General features: G+C 39.6%; 1 protein-coding gene across 7 annotated transcripts in view; it reads left to right on the plus strand.

Annotated features, from left to right (window-relative positions):
• MYPN (myopalladin) overlaps positions 1–12,383 on the plus strand; it is a 207,582-nt gene that overhangs the window by 166,741 nt on the left and 28,458 nt on the right. For all 7 annotated transcript variants that reach the window (XM_040362165.1, XM_040362167.1, XM_040362170.1 and 4 more), the window contains 4 exons: positions 664–687; positions 1,802–1,918; positions 4,404–4,788; positions 7,973–8,476. In XM_040362165.1, the coding sequence (XP_040218099.1) occupies positions 664–687; positions 1,802–1,918; positions 4,404–4,788; positions 7,973–8,476 (1,030 nt within the window). The remainder of the gene's footprint in view (positions 1–663; positions 688–1,801; positions 1,919–4,403; positions 4,789–7,972; positions 8,477–12,383) is intronic.

The following is a 12,383-nucleotide window of genomic DNA, read 5'->3' on the forward strand; positions in this document are numbered from 1 at the left end:
GCGTATGCCCCTTAAATATCCTCTCCCAGCATGCCCAGCTACAAAGAAGCTCCTAATTGGGCTGTTTCTGGGGAAAGAATAGCCAATACACTTAGCTTGCTGTTTTTCTCACACTGACCTGTGGTGACAGCAACACCTACGGGCAACAGTGAGAAATGCACACAACACAGCTAAACTGGAACAGAAGCTAATTTAGCTTTGAAATATAAATTCTGAACTATGTACAATTCAGACAACCCACTAAATTTACAGCATAGCCCACTGTTCTTCAGGAGCTGGGCGCTATATATATATATATATATAACACTTTTTGTGGTAGTGAAATTTGTTACTACTTATAGAATGATCTTTTGTACAAAAGGTTGTTTATTTAAGGTATTGTCTTTACATCTGGTAAACATGGTCATATGTCTTTGGGTAGCCCAAGATTTCTAAATAATGTAGGTTTAATTTGTACCCAGCTTAAAAACAAACAATGCTATAGCTGTTGCAAGCAGAAGCCAATTGCAATCACACATTCTTTAGTTCAATCTTATTTTATTGTATCAAAAATAAGATAAACTGTAGACCATTAATAAGACTTTAACAATTTTCATACACTTCAAAACATGTAATTTGAAATAAGGATAAGAATAAATGTTTTTTTTTTTTGTCTCTTTCTAGAGCCTCGATCTATGGCGGAACCAGGTAATAGCTTTAACCTTGAAAGCAATCCCTTATGATCCTTAAAAGTTTTTAAAACATGTTTACATGACAATCCAATAGTAAGGCATTCTTTATGACAAACTATTTAATATAAAACAGCTACTTCAATAACAAAGGGTCAGTCTGCCCAAAGCTGATATATTTTTTGTTAGATGCTGGAGGGTAAAAGACCGGATAGTCTCTCGGGCTCTAATGGTAAGATCTCTGCTCTTTAAACCCAACTCCAGGCAAAAATAAAATTTAAATAGTACATTGTGCATCATTTACCTTAGATATAATTTTTGATTCCAAACGCCTCTTCCTCTATGGGCCAAGATAATTTCCTGCCCCAAGACCTCTTTCACACCGACGTTTTAGCGATGCTTATTGGCCGCTAGCAGGGTGCTTTTAACCCCTCGCTAGTAGCCGCCAAAAAGCACCACTGCTGAAGCGCTTTGTAAGTGCTGCCTATTCATTTCAATGGGCATGGGCAGTGGATACATATGCTCCTACATATGCTCCTACATATGCTCCTAAACTGCTCCAAAGATGCTGCTTGCAGGACTTTTTCTAACTTCCTGCAAGCGCACCGCTCCAGTGTGAAAATAATTCAGGCTTTCACACTGGGGCTGCAGTGGTGGCGCTTTACAGTTGCTATTTTAGCCCTTGAGCGCCTGAAAAACATCTCAGTGTGAAAGGGGTCATTTTCCCTGCACATTATAATCTAGGGCACCAGTCCCCTCACCATCCCATGAGTTCTCCTGCTTCTGGAGCCTATGAGAGAAGACCTCGCTGCTGGTAATATTTTCTCCAACACTAGGAGATGCCACATCACGCATGCAGCAACGTGGGCACCCCAAAAAAAGGTCACGTGATCATAGTTTCAAGGACATTAAAATGGGCATTTGGATAGCTTTTTTTCATTCCAGTGGATAGTTAGGAGGGTGGGAAGAAGGGGTGAGAGGGAGGTTGCTTATATCCTAGATTTTAGTGTTGCCGAGCATGCATGAAATTAAGCTCTATGAAAACACGGCTAATGTGTGACTATCTATTAATTTACTAATACATCAAATATAGAAACTGAGAGATACAAACCTCATTATGTTTTCTTCCACAGAAGAGATATGCACTTTAGTCATTGCAGAAGTCTTCTCTGAAGATTCTGGCATGTTTACATGTACAGCAAGCAACAAATATGGAACCACTTCAAGCATTGCCTATTTGACTGTGAAAGGTAAATGTATTATTTATAAATGAGCTTACATTAAGGTCTCATTCATGGTGCAGAGACATTAAAAAATAATTGTTCTCTATATGCCCTGTCCACACCACAACATGCAGAGGAATCTGCAATGTGTATGCAGTTTTTTTCACAGGAAAAAAAAACTGACGTGACATCAACATTGGTGTGAACAGGGCACATAACTGACACGCATGAAAACTGATGTCAACATGCATAAAAACTGATTGAAATGCACATGTGTAACTGCAGTTACAGCTATGGAGCTGCAATCTTCAAAAAGATAAAGTTCAGATTACCAGCATCCAACCACAATTAAAACATCAGTTTTGTATAGATTAAAGATTAATAGCGTGTTATATTGTATAGATTTACTTTGCTTGATCTATTGTTGTGTCACACTGCTTGCTGACTCAGGCTGTACCCAAATGCATAATTCATTATCATGTTTGTCTTCTGCACTTGGCTGGCATGCTCCTCATATATCAGTCACTATTCCTGATTATAGAACCATCTGCTGCACAGACCGTCATTTTGGATTCCCTACATTACACTGTAATTATATCTACATTCCTTTGCATACAGCTTTCAAAACATTATTGTTTGATCTCCACTCTGATGTACAGCAATGCACAGCTTTGCCATTTTAAAACAAGAAAAAGATTTATGTCATTTATTCCATTAATATGAAAAGCAAGTTTTTTGTCTCATCAGGGTTTTTCACATATAAGGATTGTGGGAGTGGTTTACTAAAGAAGTAGTAACAAAGCAAGTGTTCATTTTGCAGGTTGTATTTTCCATTTGAATTTGTTAATAAGGTGAAACTGTGTTTCCTTTAAATACTCAATCATGTGGAACTGAAAATAGAACTCTGAATTTTAGTTTGCACTTCAATAATTAAAGTGAACACAACTTTACCTCATTCATGAAACTAAAGCTAACCATACATGTGGGTTAAATGAGAGACACAGGCTAATCTATTAGATACTTTGCGTGGATGGAGAAATCTCTCCTGACAGTTAATCTATGCAGACAGCTGTAGCACCCATGGCTGCCTGAATACTGAAACAATGACTGCATCTGATAGAATCTAGAAATTAGAATTATTGGAATAGAATAGATAATTTTTCACGTGGCTTCTTCGATTTTTCAATTAAAGTTTGTTGATCTATGTGGTGCCAACATTGCCACCTACAGCTCAAATTTGGACGATTCACCAAGTATCGGCCAAAATTTGAGCCCTGTTTGACTAGCTCAACAAATGTTCAATTTACAAAAGGGAGCATACTTTATTCCTTTAGTAAATTAACAGCAGAGTGTGAAACCATGAAAATCATTCCTATATGCCAGCATGCCCGTGTGATCAACTGTACTTCTGCTGTATTGATCAACTGTGCACTCCTCTAGTTTATAAAATAAAAATATGGAGCCATTCATATAATTTGCATACAGCTATTAGCACTCATCTGTGTGAGATTTAGTACAGAGCTTGTAGGGCAACAAGTGAAACCTTAATGACTATACTATCTTTTATTTTTTTTCACTTTGAAAGACCTGGTTCCTGCACTACTTTTGGTGATTTCAGGTGTGACTTGCAAAGACATCTGTGCATGAAGTCGCACAGATGTATTCAAAGTCGCACCTGAAGTCACACTGGCATGCGGCTTTGAAATTGCAAGTTCAAATGAAGTCATGCAATTTCAAAGCCGTATTCAATGTGAGGGCTGAATCATTCTGAATTCAACAATAGGTGTGTAGCAAGGTGCAGCCCACATTGTCAGGATTCCCCTTCTTAGTGTTAAGCTGCTTTCAGGAGGGATGTGCCCAGGATATAAGAGAAGGTGGTGCCAGCAATAGAGAATTGCAGCTGGGAAGCAGCACTTGTACAATATAGTGGTCGTGTAGGGTTTGAACTCTTTCCTTTTGGGGGGGGGGCAGAATGCAGCTGGATCCCCAGTTGGAGAACAGATGGGAGATTGCAGCAGGGTGTATTTTCTACTGATTAGTAAGTACTGCAATACTTCATGCCCCTCTGATAGACTCTGACAATGGGTAAAACCATTACTGAATATTATCATTTGGAATTGTACCGTATTTTTGGAACCATGCTTTGGAAAATAACTGACTGTTGTTGGTGTTTTATGCTTTGTAGTTCAGGCTAGGTAAAATTTTAAACCAGAAGAGAAATCTAAGCTGGAGTGTAGAATCAGACCCATCAGCACTGGTAAAAATTACCCTGTTGGTCCTAGCACTAGAACTACTAGGACACACATGCATTTGGCCTGTAGTTCACCTCCTTCTGCCCTGCATTGTACTTGCGTCAAAGGATTTGTACATCCCAAAAGGCTTGCATGGGAATGCAAGCTCCTTTGAATTAAACAAGCAAACAACAGCCCATTGACACAGGCCATAAAGTACTTCAAATTTATCTTTTATATGCTTTATTGCATGTATTCCTGATAAAGCATTCTTGTTACAGGTTCCAATGAAAATGAAAATCAAATTCCCATAACCATTAGCACAATCAACATTGATGCTTTTAAGCGGGAACCTTTGCCAGCAACTCCAACGCCTCCACCACCACCACCACCACCACCACCACCTGTGGTGGAATCACCCCCAAAACCCAAGTTGGAGGGAGTTCTAGTGAACCACAATGAACCAAGACCAAGTTCTAAAATTGGCTTAAGAGTTCATTTTAATCTGCCAGAAGATGACAAAGGAAGTGAAAGCTCATCTGAAGATGGTTTCAATATTGCAAAGAACTATGAGTCGAATAGTCAGGATATGTTAAATGGCCAGTCATACGCAGCATTTATAGCATCTTCAAAGGAACCTCCACCAGTATTTGCCAAGCCTAAACTGTAAGTCATTTTGTGTTACATACACTATATATGTACTAATTTTCATTCTGAAATGCTATTCTGTATATGCAGTCATTATATGCAATTATTGTCGCCATAGAATATCAGTAAAGTGAGAGGGAAATACAGATGGGATAACAGAATTTTTTTGGAGTACTTGTAAATCATATATATGAAAATATGATTTAGAACAAACTGATAGCATGTGATCTTGATCCTCATACAGTCTTTGTTAGAACCATAGCAACCAACCATCTTTTCCTGTTCATATGTTGTTGTATTACACTTATAGTCTCTCTGTTATGAGTGATAGCCACCACGTTCAGAGAGGAAGATAAAGTCAGTGGTGTTTGCCACTTTAAAAATTCAATGCACTGCTGATCAGAAGCTTCAGAACAGTACCTATTTAAGTTTTTATAGAAATATAAGCAGTTCAAGTTCAATCAATAACCTGAAATGGTATAAGGGTGAGCAATAAACTGTCAGGCCTCACACGACGAGTTTCTCGGCAAAAAACAGCAAGAGACTTGCTGGGAGATATTTTTTTTGCCGAGGAAACCGGTCGTGTGTACATTTTCGTCGAGGAAACTGTCGAGAAACTCGACGAGCCAAAAAGAGAGCATGTTCTCTATTTCCTTGACGGGAATGGAGAAAATTGGCTTGTCGAGTTCCTCGACAGCCTAACAAGGAACTCGACGAGGAAAACGATGTGTTTCGCCCGTCGAGTTCCTCGGTCATGTGTACGAGGCTTCATAAAAAAAGTATATGGTTGTTGTGTTACTCTTCTAGACTCTCTATTATGAATGATAGCCAGTTAGGCACTACGTTCAGAGGAAGATAAAGTCAGTGGTGTTTGCCACTTTAAAAAGTACATGCTGATCAGAAGTTTCAGAACAGCACTTTTTACAGTTTTTGTTTTTTTGTTTTAGAAATATAAGCCGTTTAAGTTTAATCAATAACCTGAAATGATATAAATGTGAGCAATAAACTGTCAAAGATTGTTTAGGTTGCCAAAAAATGAAAAATAATGTACTTTTCTGAGTTATACAAAATGTTTTCTACACCTTTAAAAGGAGCTTGGATAACAGGTGTGGCAGACCCAAAACTATAGTGGAATCAGCAGACAAGTTTCTGGTAATCAAACTAGCACATTATAAAATACATACCTTGGAGCAAAGCCTTCCAGCGGTGCGCTGTCACTACTGAAAGGGCTGACATCTTCCTCCAGTCTTTCTTCTGGGACCGCACACTCCGGCATTGTGATTGGCCGGAGCCATGATGACGTCACTCCCACGCATGTGAGCCCTTGGTTCTGGCATGAAGCTCTGAAGGTCCGGCAAAGTATGTCTAACCTTCAGAGTGCATGTGCTGGTGACGTAAATGGCTGCATCCAGGGTGAATATGTCCTAAATGGTGCGCATTTAGGACATATTATTTTTACCTACAGGTAAGCCTTATTATAGGCTTGCCTGTAGGTAAAAATCGCCAAGCGAGCTTTACTATCGCTTTAATTCATTACTAAAATGGCAAAATTAGACAAAGAAGGTTGTTTAGGTCATTAACCATAGCCAGAGGATTACTGAAGATAGGAAGAAGGACCTTGTGGACCAACAAATCAAAATGTGAACTGTTCAGTTCATCCCACAGGGTTCTTGTGTTCTGTTGATTAGGCAGAATAATATTTCCTCATGTTGTAACACCCAATGCCAAAAAAAAGGAAAGAGTGTTATGGTCTGGGACTAAAAAAATTATATTTGATTTTCATTGTAGAAAGACTGCTACAAGGATGTTTGGCTGTAGTATTTGTACAAAGTGTCTACTTTGGCAAATTAGAAATTGTAATTAAACCAAACGATTCCATGATTTCATTTTTATTTCCAGTTGTTTATTTGTTCTATAATTTAATTTTAGGGTACGTTGAGACATTGAACTGTGTAACTGTGTATATTTGAATAAAGATTGGAAATGGGTTGTTCCAAAATTTTAGATCTGTATTGTAGATACAGGGCTAGATTCAGCATACATTTATGGCAGCGTATCTCCAGACACGCCGCCATAATTTCAAATCTGCGTCGGCGTATCGTTACGCCGATTCTCCAAGGCAGATACGTCTAAAAAATAGGCTTCCTCCGCCGACGTAACTTGAATGCGGCGGCGTATAATTATGTGCAATATTACGTTGGCCGCAAGGGGCGCTTCTGTTGTTTTCGGCGTAGAATATGCAAATTACCTAGTTACGTCGATTCACAAATGTACGTGCGCCCGGCAGTAGTTTTTTACGTCGTTTGCGTAAGGCTTGTTCGGCGTAACGTTGCTCCTGCTTCTATGAGGCGCACGCAATGTTAAGTATGGACGTCGTTCCCGCTTAGATTTTTGAATTTTTTACGTCGTTTGCGTAAGTCGTTCGCGAATAGGGCTGGACGTAATTTACGTTCACGTCGAAACCAATACGTCGTTGTGCCGTACTTGGGAGCAATGCACACTGGGATATGTACATGGACGGCGCATGCCGTCAGGTCATCATAGATTTACATAAAACACGCCCCCCTTCCACATTTGAATTACGTGCACTTACGCCGGCCCCATTTACGCTACGCCGCCGCAACTTACAGAGCAAGTGCTTTGTGAAAAGTCATTTTGTGCAGGGACTGTTCCAAACACAGGAAAAATGCGCCACTTTACAGGCATACTATAGACACCCCCCAGGTATGAAATGTAAAGGAATATTTTTTTTTTTTTGTTTCACTTTAAGCATTATTAAAATCACTGCTCCAGAAAAAAGACCCGTTTTTAAAACTTTTTTTGCATTGATACATGTCCCCTGGGGCAGGACCCAGGTCCCCAAACACTTTTTATGACAATAACCTTTAAAATTAGCACTTTTGATTTTTCACGTTCGTGTCCCATAGACTTTAATGGTGTTCTTGTGTTCGTACAAATTTTTTGCCTGTTCGCATGTTCTGCTGCGAACCGAACCAGGAGGTTTGGCTCATTCCTAGTCCTGGGTGATAAAAAGAATAGTGTTGATTTACTAAAGAAGAATAGAATGTTCCCTACGCAAAATAAACATTTACTTACAAAAGCTAAGAAGTATTCTCCTCAGAACAGATGTAATAATTAGTATCTTCTTATAAGTGGTAACCAAGTAAGAGTTTGCTAACAAATATCATTGTGTATTTTACAGAGATCCGATGAAATTACAACAGCTACATAATCAGGTTATCAGCGAGCAGCAATTTCAACCTTCATCCTCCGATTCCACAGCAAGAGATATCCCACTGAATACAGCTGTCCAAAATTCTGGATCACCTTACATGTTTGCTCGTCCTCAGCAGCAAATTTCAAGTCAAGATCTAGTAAATGTGTACCCACTGCCTACAGCTAACACTGTTGCACATATAAGGCCATGGACAGCTGCCACTCAGAATACTACAAGCACTTACCCTGAGTTTGGAACATTTTTGTCCTCTACTGGGCAATCTCTATTCAATGCTACAGAGTCAACATTATCCTCACCACCTTCTACACTGCCAAGCAAGAATCAATTCCAAGCACAGACTGTATTACAAACTCCTGTCTCTCCTCCACGGATTCAAAACCCTGTTGCCTTTCTTAGTTCTGTTCTTCCTTCATTACCTCCAACACCATTTCCAACAAATTCAATGGGCCTGCCAAAGAGTACTTCCATGTAAGTAATCACGGTCGTCTCTCACATATAAAAGCATTTCCTTGTTAATATCTGCCAATTGATAGATGAGGTTGGATTTCAATGAGACATATATATTTTAGCTGTTAAAGTGGTTGTAATCCTAACAAAAATAAAAAAAGATCCTGTTCCTTTAAGGCATGATCTCTAGCACAGTGCTTGTGCCATGTAATTTCCCCCTTCCTATATTGCAATATATATTGAAATATACCTGGTTGATCCTGCCTGTTCCTGTGTTCACCTGTCTGTGCTGACCACAGTAATCGTGTCTGCTGAGCCATAATACTGTAGTCAGTTTACGTGCCTCTGTCAGCCTGCTCTCTGCTGTGAGAGCCTCTCCCCCTCCCTCCTTGCCTGTCAGCATGAGAGCGAATCTCCTCCCCGCCCCTACCTGCAATATGCAGCAAAAATACATGTATCCCCTCCAGATTATGCTGGCATTAACAGTGTATGTGTTTTTTTAATAATGAAAAGGCTAACCACCTTCTTTCACACTGCCGCAGTGCGATCACGTAAATTCCCTCAGCTGGCCGACTGACGTCACAGGGGAATCTAAGCCCCTCCCGCTTCTCTCCATAGATCGGGGAAGAAGAGCGGAGGGGGATAACGTGACTGCACAGCAGCAATGTAAGAAAACGTATTTTGCCTTTTCATGTTAAAAACCATATACACTGTAGTTAATACCAGCATAATCGGGAGGAGATACCAATCACTATGTGATTTTACAAACACTTTAATGTCAATGGGATAGATATAATGTCTTAAAGGATAAGAGTGAAATGTAGTTGTTTTCACCCATAAAATTCCTTTTGCATTTTGAGGGTAAATATACTTCCTTTTTATTCTAAGGCCCCGTACACACGTCCGAGGAACTCGACGGGCAAAACACATCGTTTTGCTGGTCGAGTTCCTTGTGAAGCCGCCGAGGATCTCAGCGAGCCGAAATTTCCCATTGAACAACGAGGAAATAGAGAAAATGTTCTCTATTTCCTCGCCGAGATCCTCATCGGCTTCCTCGGCCGAAAGTGTAGACACGGCTGGGTTTCTCGGCAGAATACAGCTCCGACCGAGTTTCTGGCTGAATTTGGCCTTAGGGTTTATGTAGCTGTTTGTATGGTATTTAGCTGTATTGCAGAAGTGCAATGAGGTTCACTGATAAAATAGGCTCAGTTTGATCACACTCAGAAATGTGGGATAGTTTTCTTCATATGATGTGACTGTTTTAATTGAAAGTCTAGCACAGTGAGATTGCAGGAACTGTGTGTAGAAAGATGGCCAAAGCCACTAACTTTCGAACACATACTACAGCTGTCCTAAATTCTCAGGCAGGTTAAAATGTTTTTTTTGAATTACAATGACTTCACTTAGCAATTGGGTTTTTTTCACCTTCCAAAGTGACTGTTATTAAATAAGGTGAACCTATATTCACTTTCTATACCATGTGCAACAGAAGTTATAAAAAAACATGATATTTACTAGAACATGACTTTTATATGGAAGTGAACACAGCTTCATCTTATTCACAAAGCTCAGTGAACATTCACCTTTATAATCTTTAATCCTTTGGTACCTCAACCCCATTGTGAACTATTTTTTAAGTATTATCAAATTGTATCTATATACTTTTTTTAAAGTATTAATTGAGTGGAGAAAGGCTAAAACCCCTGTCAGGGTTAACTGCTCCGTAATGATGGTTACACGTGCTTCATTTTTTTATCCAATTGATGTGCGTTTTCGATCAAAACGACTGACTCCTCCAACAATCAAATAACTATAACTTCCCTTCTGATAAATTTCGACTCAATTTTGATCAAATTCAATCAAACTTAGTCAACTGGCCAAAAAAATATGGATTGTTTTGCATCAGTTGGCATCACCGAGATACTTTGTTCATGAATACAATCTTATTTCTTCAGTTGTTCAAATTAAGAGATTACATGGAAGAAACAGAGATGTGATGGTCAATTTATGATCAGAAGTTATTTTTTCTATCAATTGAAATCCACTTCTTTGTCCACCTAAACCTTCCAATATCTAAAAGCACTACTTTCGTCTTGGTCTTACAGCATTAATAAAAAGCTTCTATACCCATTTCACACCCTTCCTACTCCATATCTTCCTATGCCCTCAGATTTTTTCAGAACCATGTTTTGTGATTTGCCTGAGCTGACAAAAAGCCACAAGTCTCAAGACATACTATTTTCATACATTAAAAACAAGGGGGCTTGGGTGTCCTAAATTTCACCAAATACTTCCTAGCTGTCCAGATTACTCTTTCGATCTCTTTTTATACCGCGTAACATCCTCCCTTATGGGTCGATTTGGAAGCACTTTACTGCTGTCTGATCCCTCTCCAATTGCTCACATGGCTCCCATCAAAATTCACATCTATAAGCCCCCTAATGAGCCACAAACTCAGAGCCTAAGCCTCCACTATGTACTCCAGCAATTCAATTTTGCCACACCTGCCCCTTCTCCCTCTTTTAGGTAACCCACTATATTTTCCAGGGCTAGAGTCACCCAGAGCATTTCACTGGTGGCTCTCTAATGAATTCTATAACCTCTACTCTTTTATCAACAGTCACACTGTTTACACCTGGGTAGAAATAAGGGCCAAGTTTCACCCATGGCTGGGCTTCTTAAAGGGGACTTACCTGTACCTGTAATATTTGTGGGGAAAAACGGACGTCAATTTTGTTTGGGAGCCACGTCACACGACCGCGCAATTGTCAGTTAAAGTGACGCAGTTCCGAATCGCAAAAAGGGGCCTGGTCCTTTAGCTGCATAATGGTCCGGGGCTTAAGTGGTTAAACTACATACACGAATGCACGCAAATGTTATTTTTCAGTCTTTAAACACAACCTTGCCTCATGGGTATATTAAAAAATGTACTAATAAATCATATGCAAATATCTACTGTGCAAAATGAGCAATAGTCATACTGTGCAAAATAAGCAATATATCAAACTGTGCAAAATAAACAAAATGTCAAAATGACTGTGCAAATAAGCAATAAAAAGTCCAAAATAACTCTGATAAGAAAAGTGCTGAAATAATGTCCACAATATCTTATGTAAACAAATAAGTAAAGTGCTGAAGTGACTGTGATGAACGTAGTGTCAAAAACAGTGTCTTCTATACGAAATCTTCGTGACTACCACTCAATGCTCTCTGGACTCTTACCTCAGTAAGGAGTATATATAGCCTTGACGATATCCTTAACTGGGAGGATGGGGGTAGATATCCTGGTCTTTGAATCCAGTAATGACAGGTGGTGTCTCTCCAGGTTATGTGTTCCAAATAAAGATGATGGCTTCCAAACTCCCCAGCGTGATTTATTCGAAGGGGTCAGGCATATAAAGGGGATAAAGAAAAATCTGCCATAGTGCAAAACGTATGATAAAATAGGTTTATTTAAACAGCCAAATGGGCACTTACAAGGAAAAAGTTAAAAACAGCAGAGAAGTACAAACTACAGCGTTGCAGACACCTCTTACTTCACTTCCTGTTCGCTCGGTATCAGGCCACTCCCTATGCATTACATCACGACACGTGACTTCCTGAAGTCTGGCTGTATCACTGATGTATATATTGATTCCATCTTGAATCCTTGGGGATCGATGAATAGGTTCAGAGATCTTAAGTCTAAGGCCGCGTACACACGATCGGTCAAAACCGATGAAAACGGACTGAAAGACCAAACCAATCGTGTGTGGGCCCCATCGGTCTGTTAACCTTCGGTCAAAAAAATTAGAACTTGCTTTAAAATTGAACCGATGGACGCCTAACCGATAGGTCAAAACCGATCGTTAGTATGCAAAAGCATCGGTTAAAAACCCGCGCATGCTCAGAATCAAGTCGACGCATGCTTGGAAGCATTGAACTTCAT

This window comes from Rana temporaria, chromosome 8 (assembly GCF_905171775.1).
Source record: "Rana temporaria chromosome 8, aRanTem1.1, whole genome shotgun sequence".
NCBI lineage: Eukaryota > Metazoa > Chordata > Amphibia > Anura > Ranidae > Rana > Rana temporaria.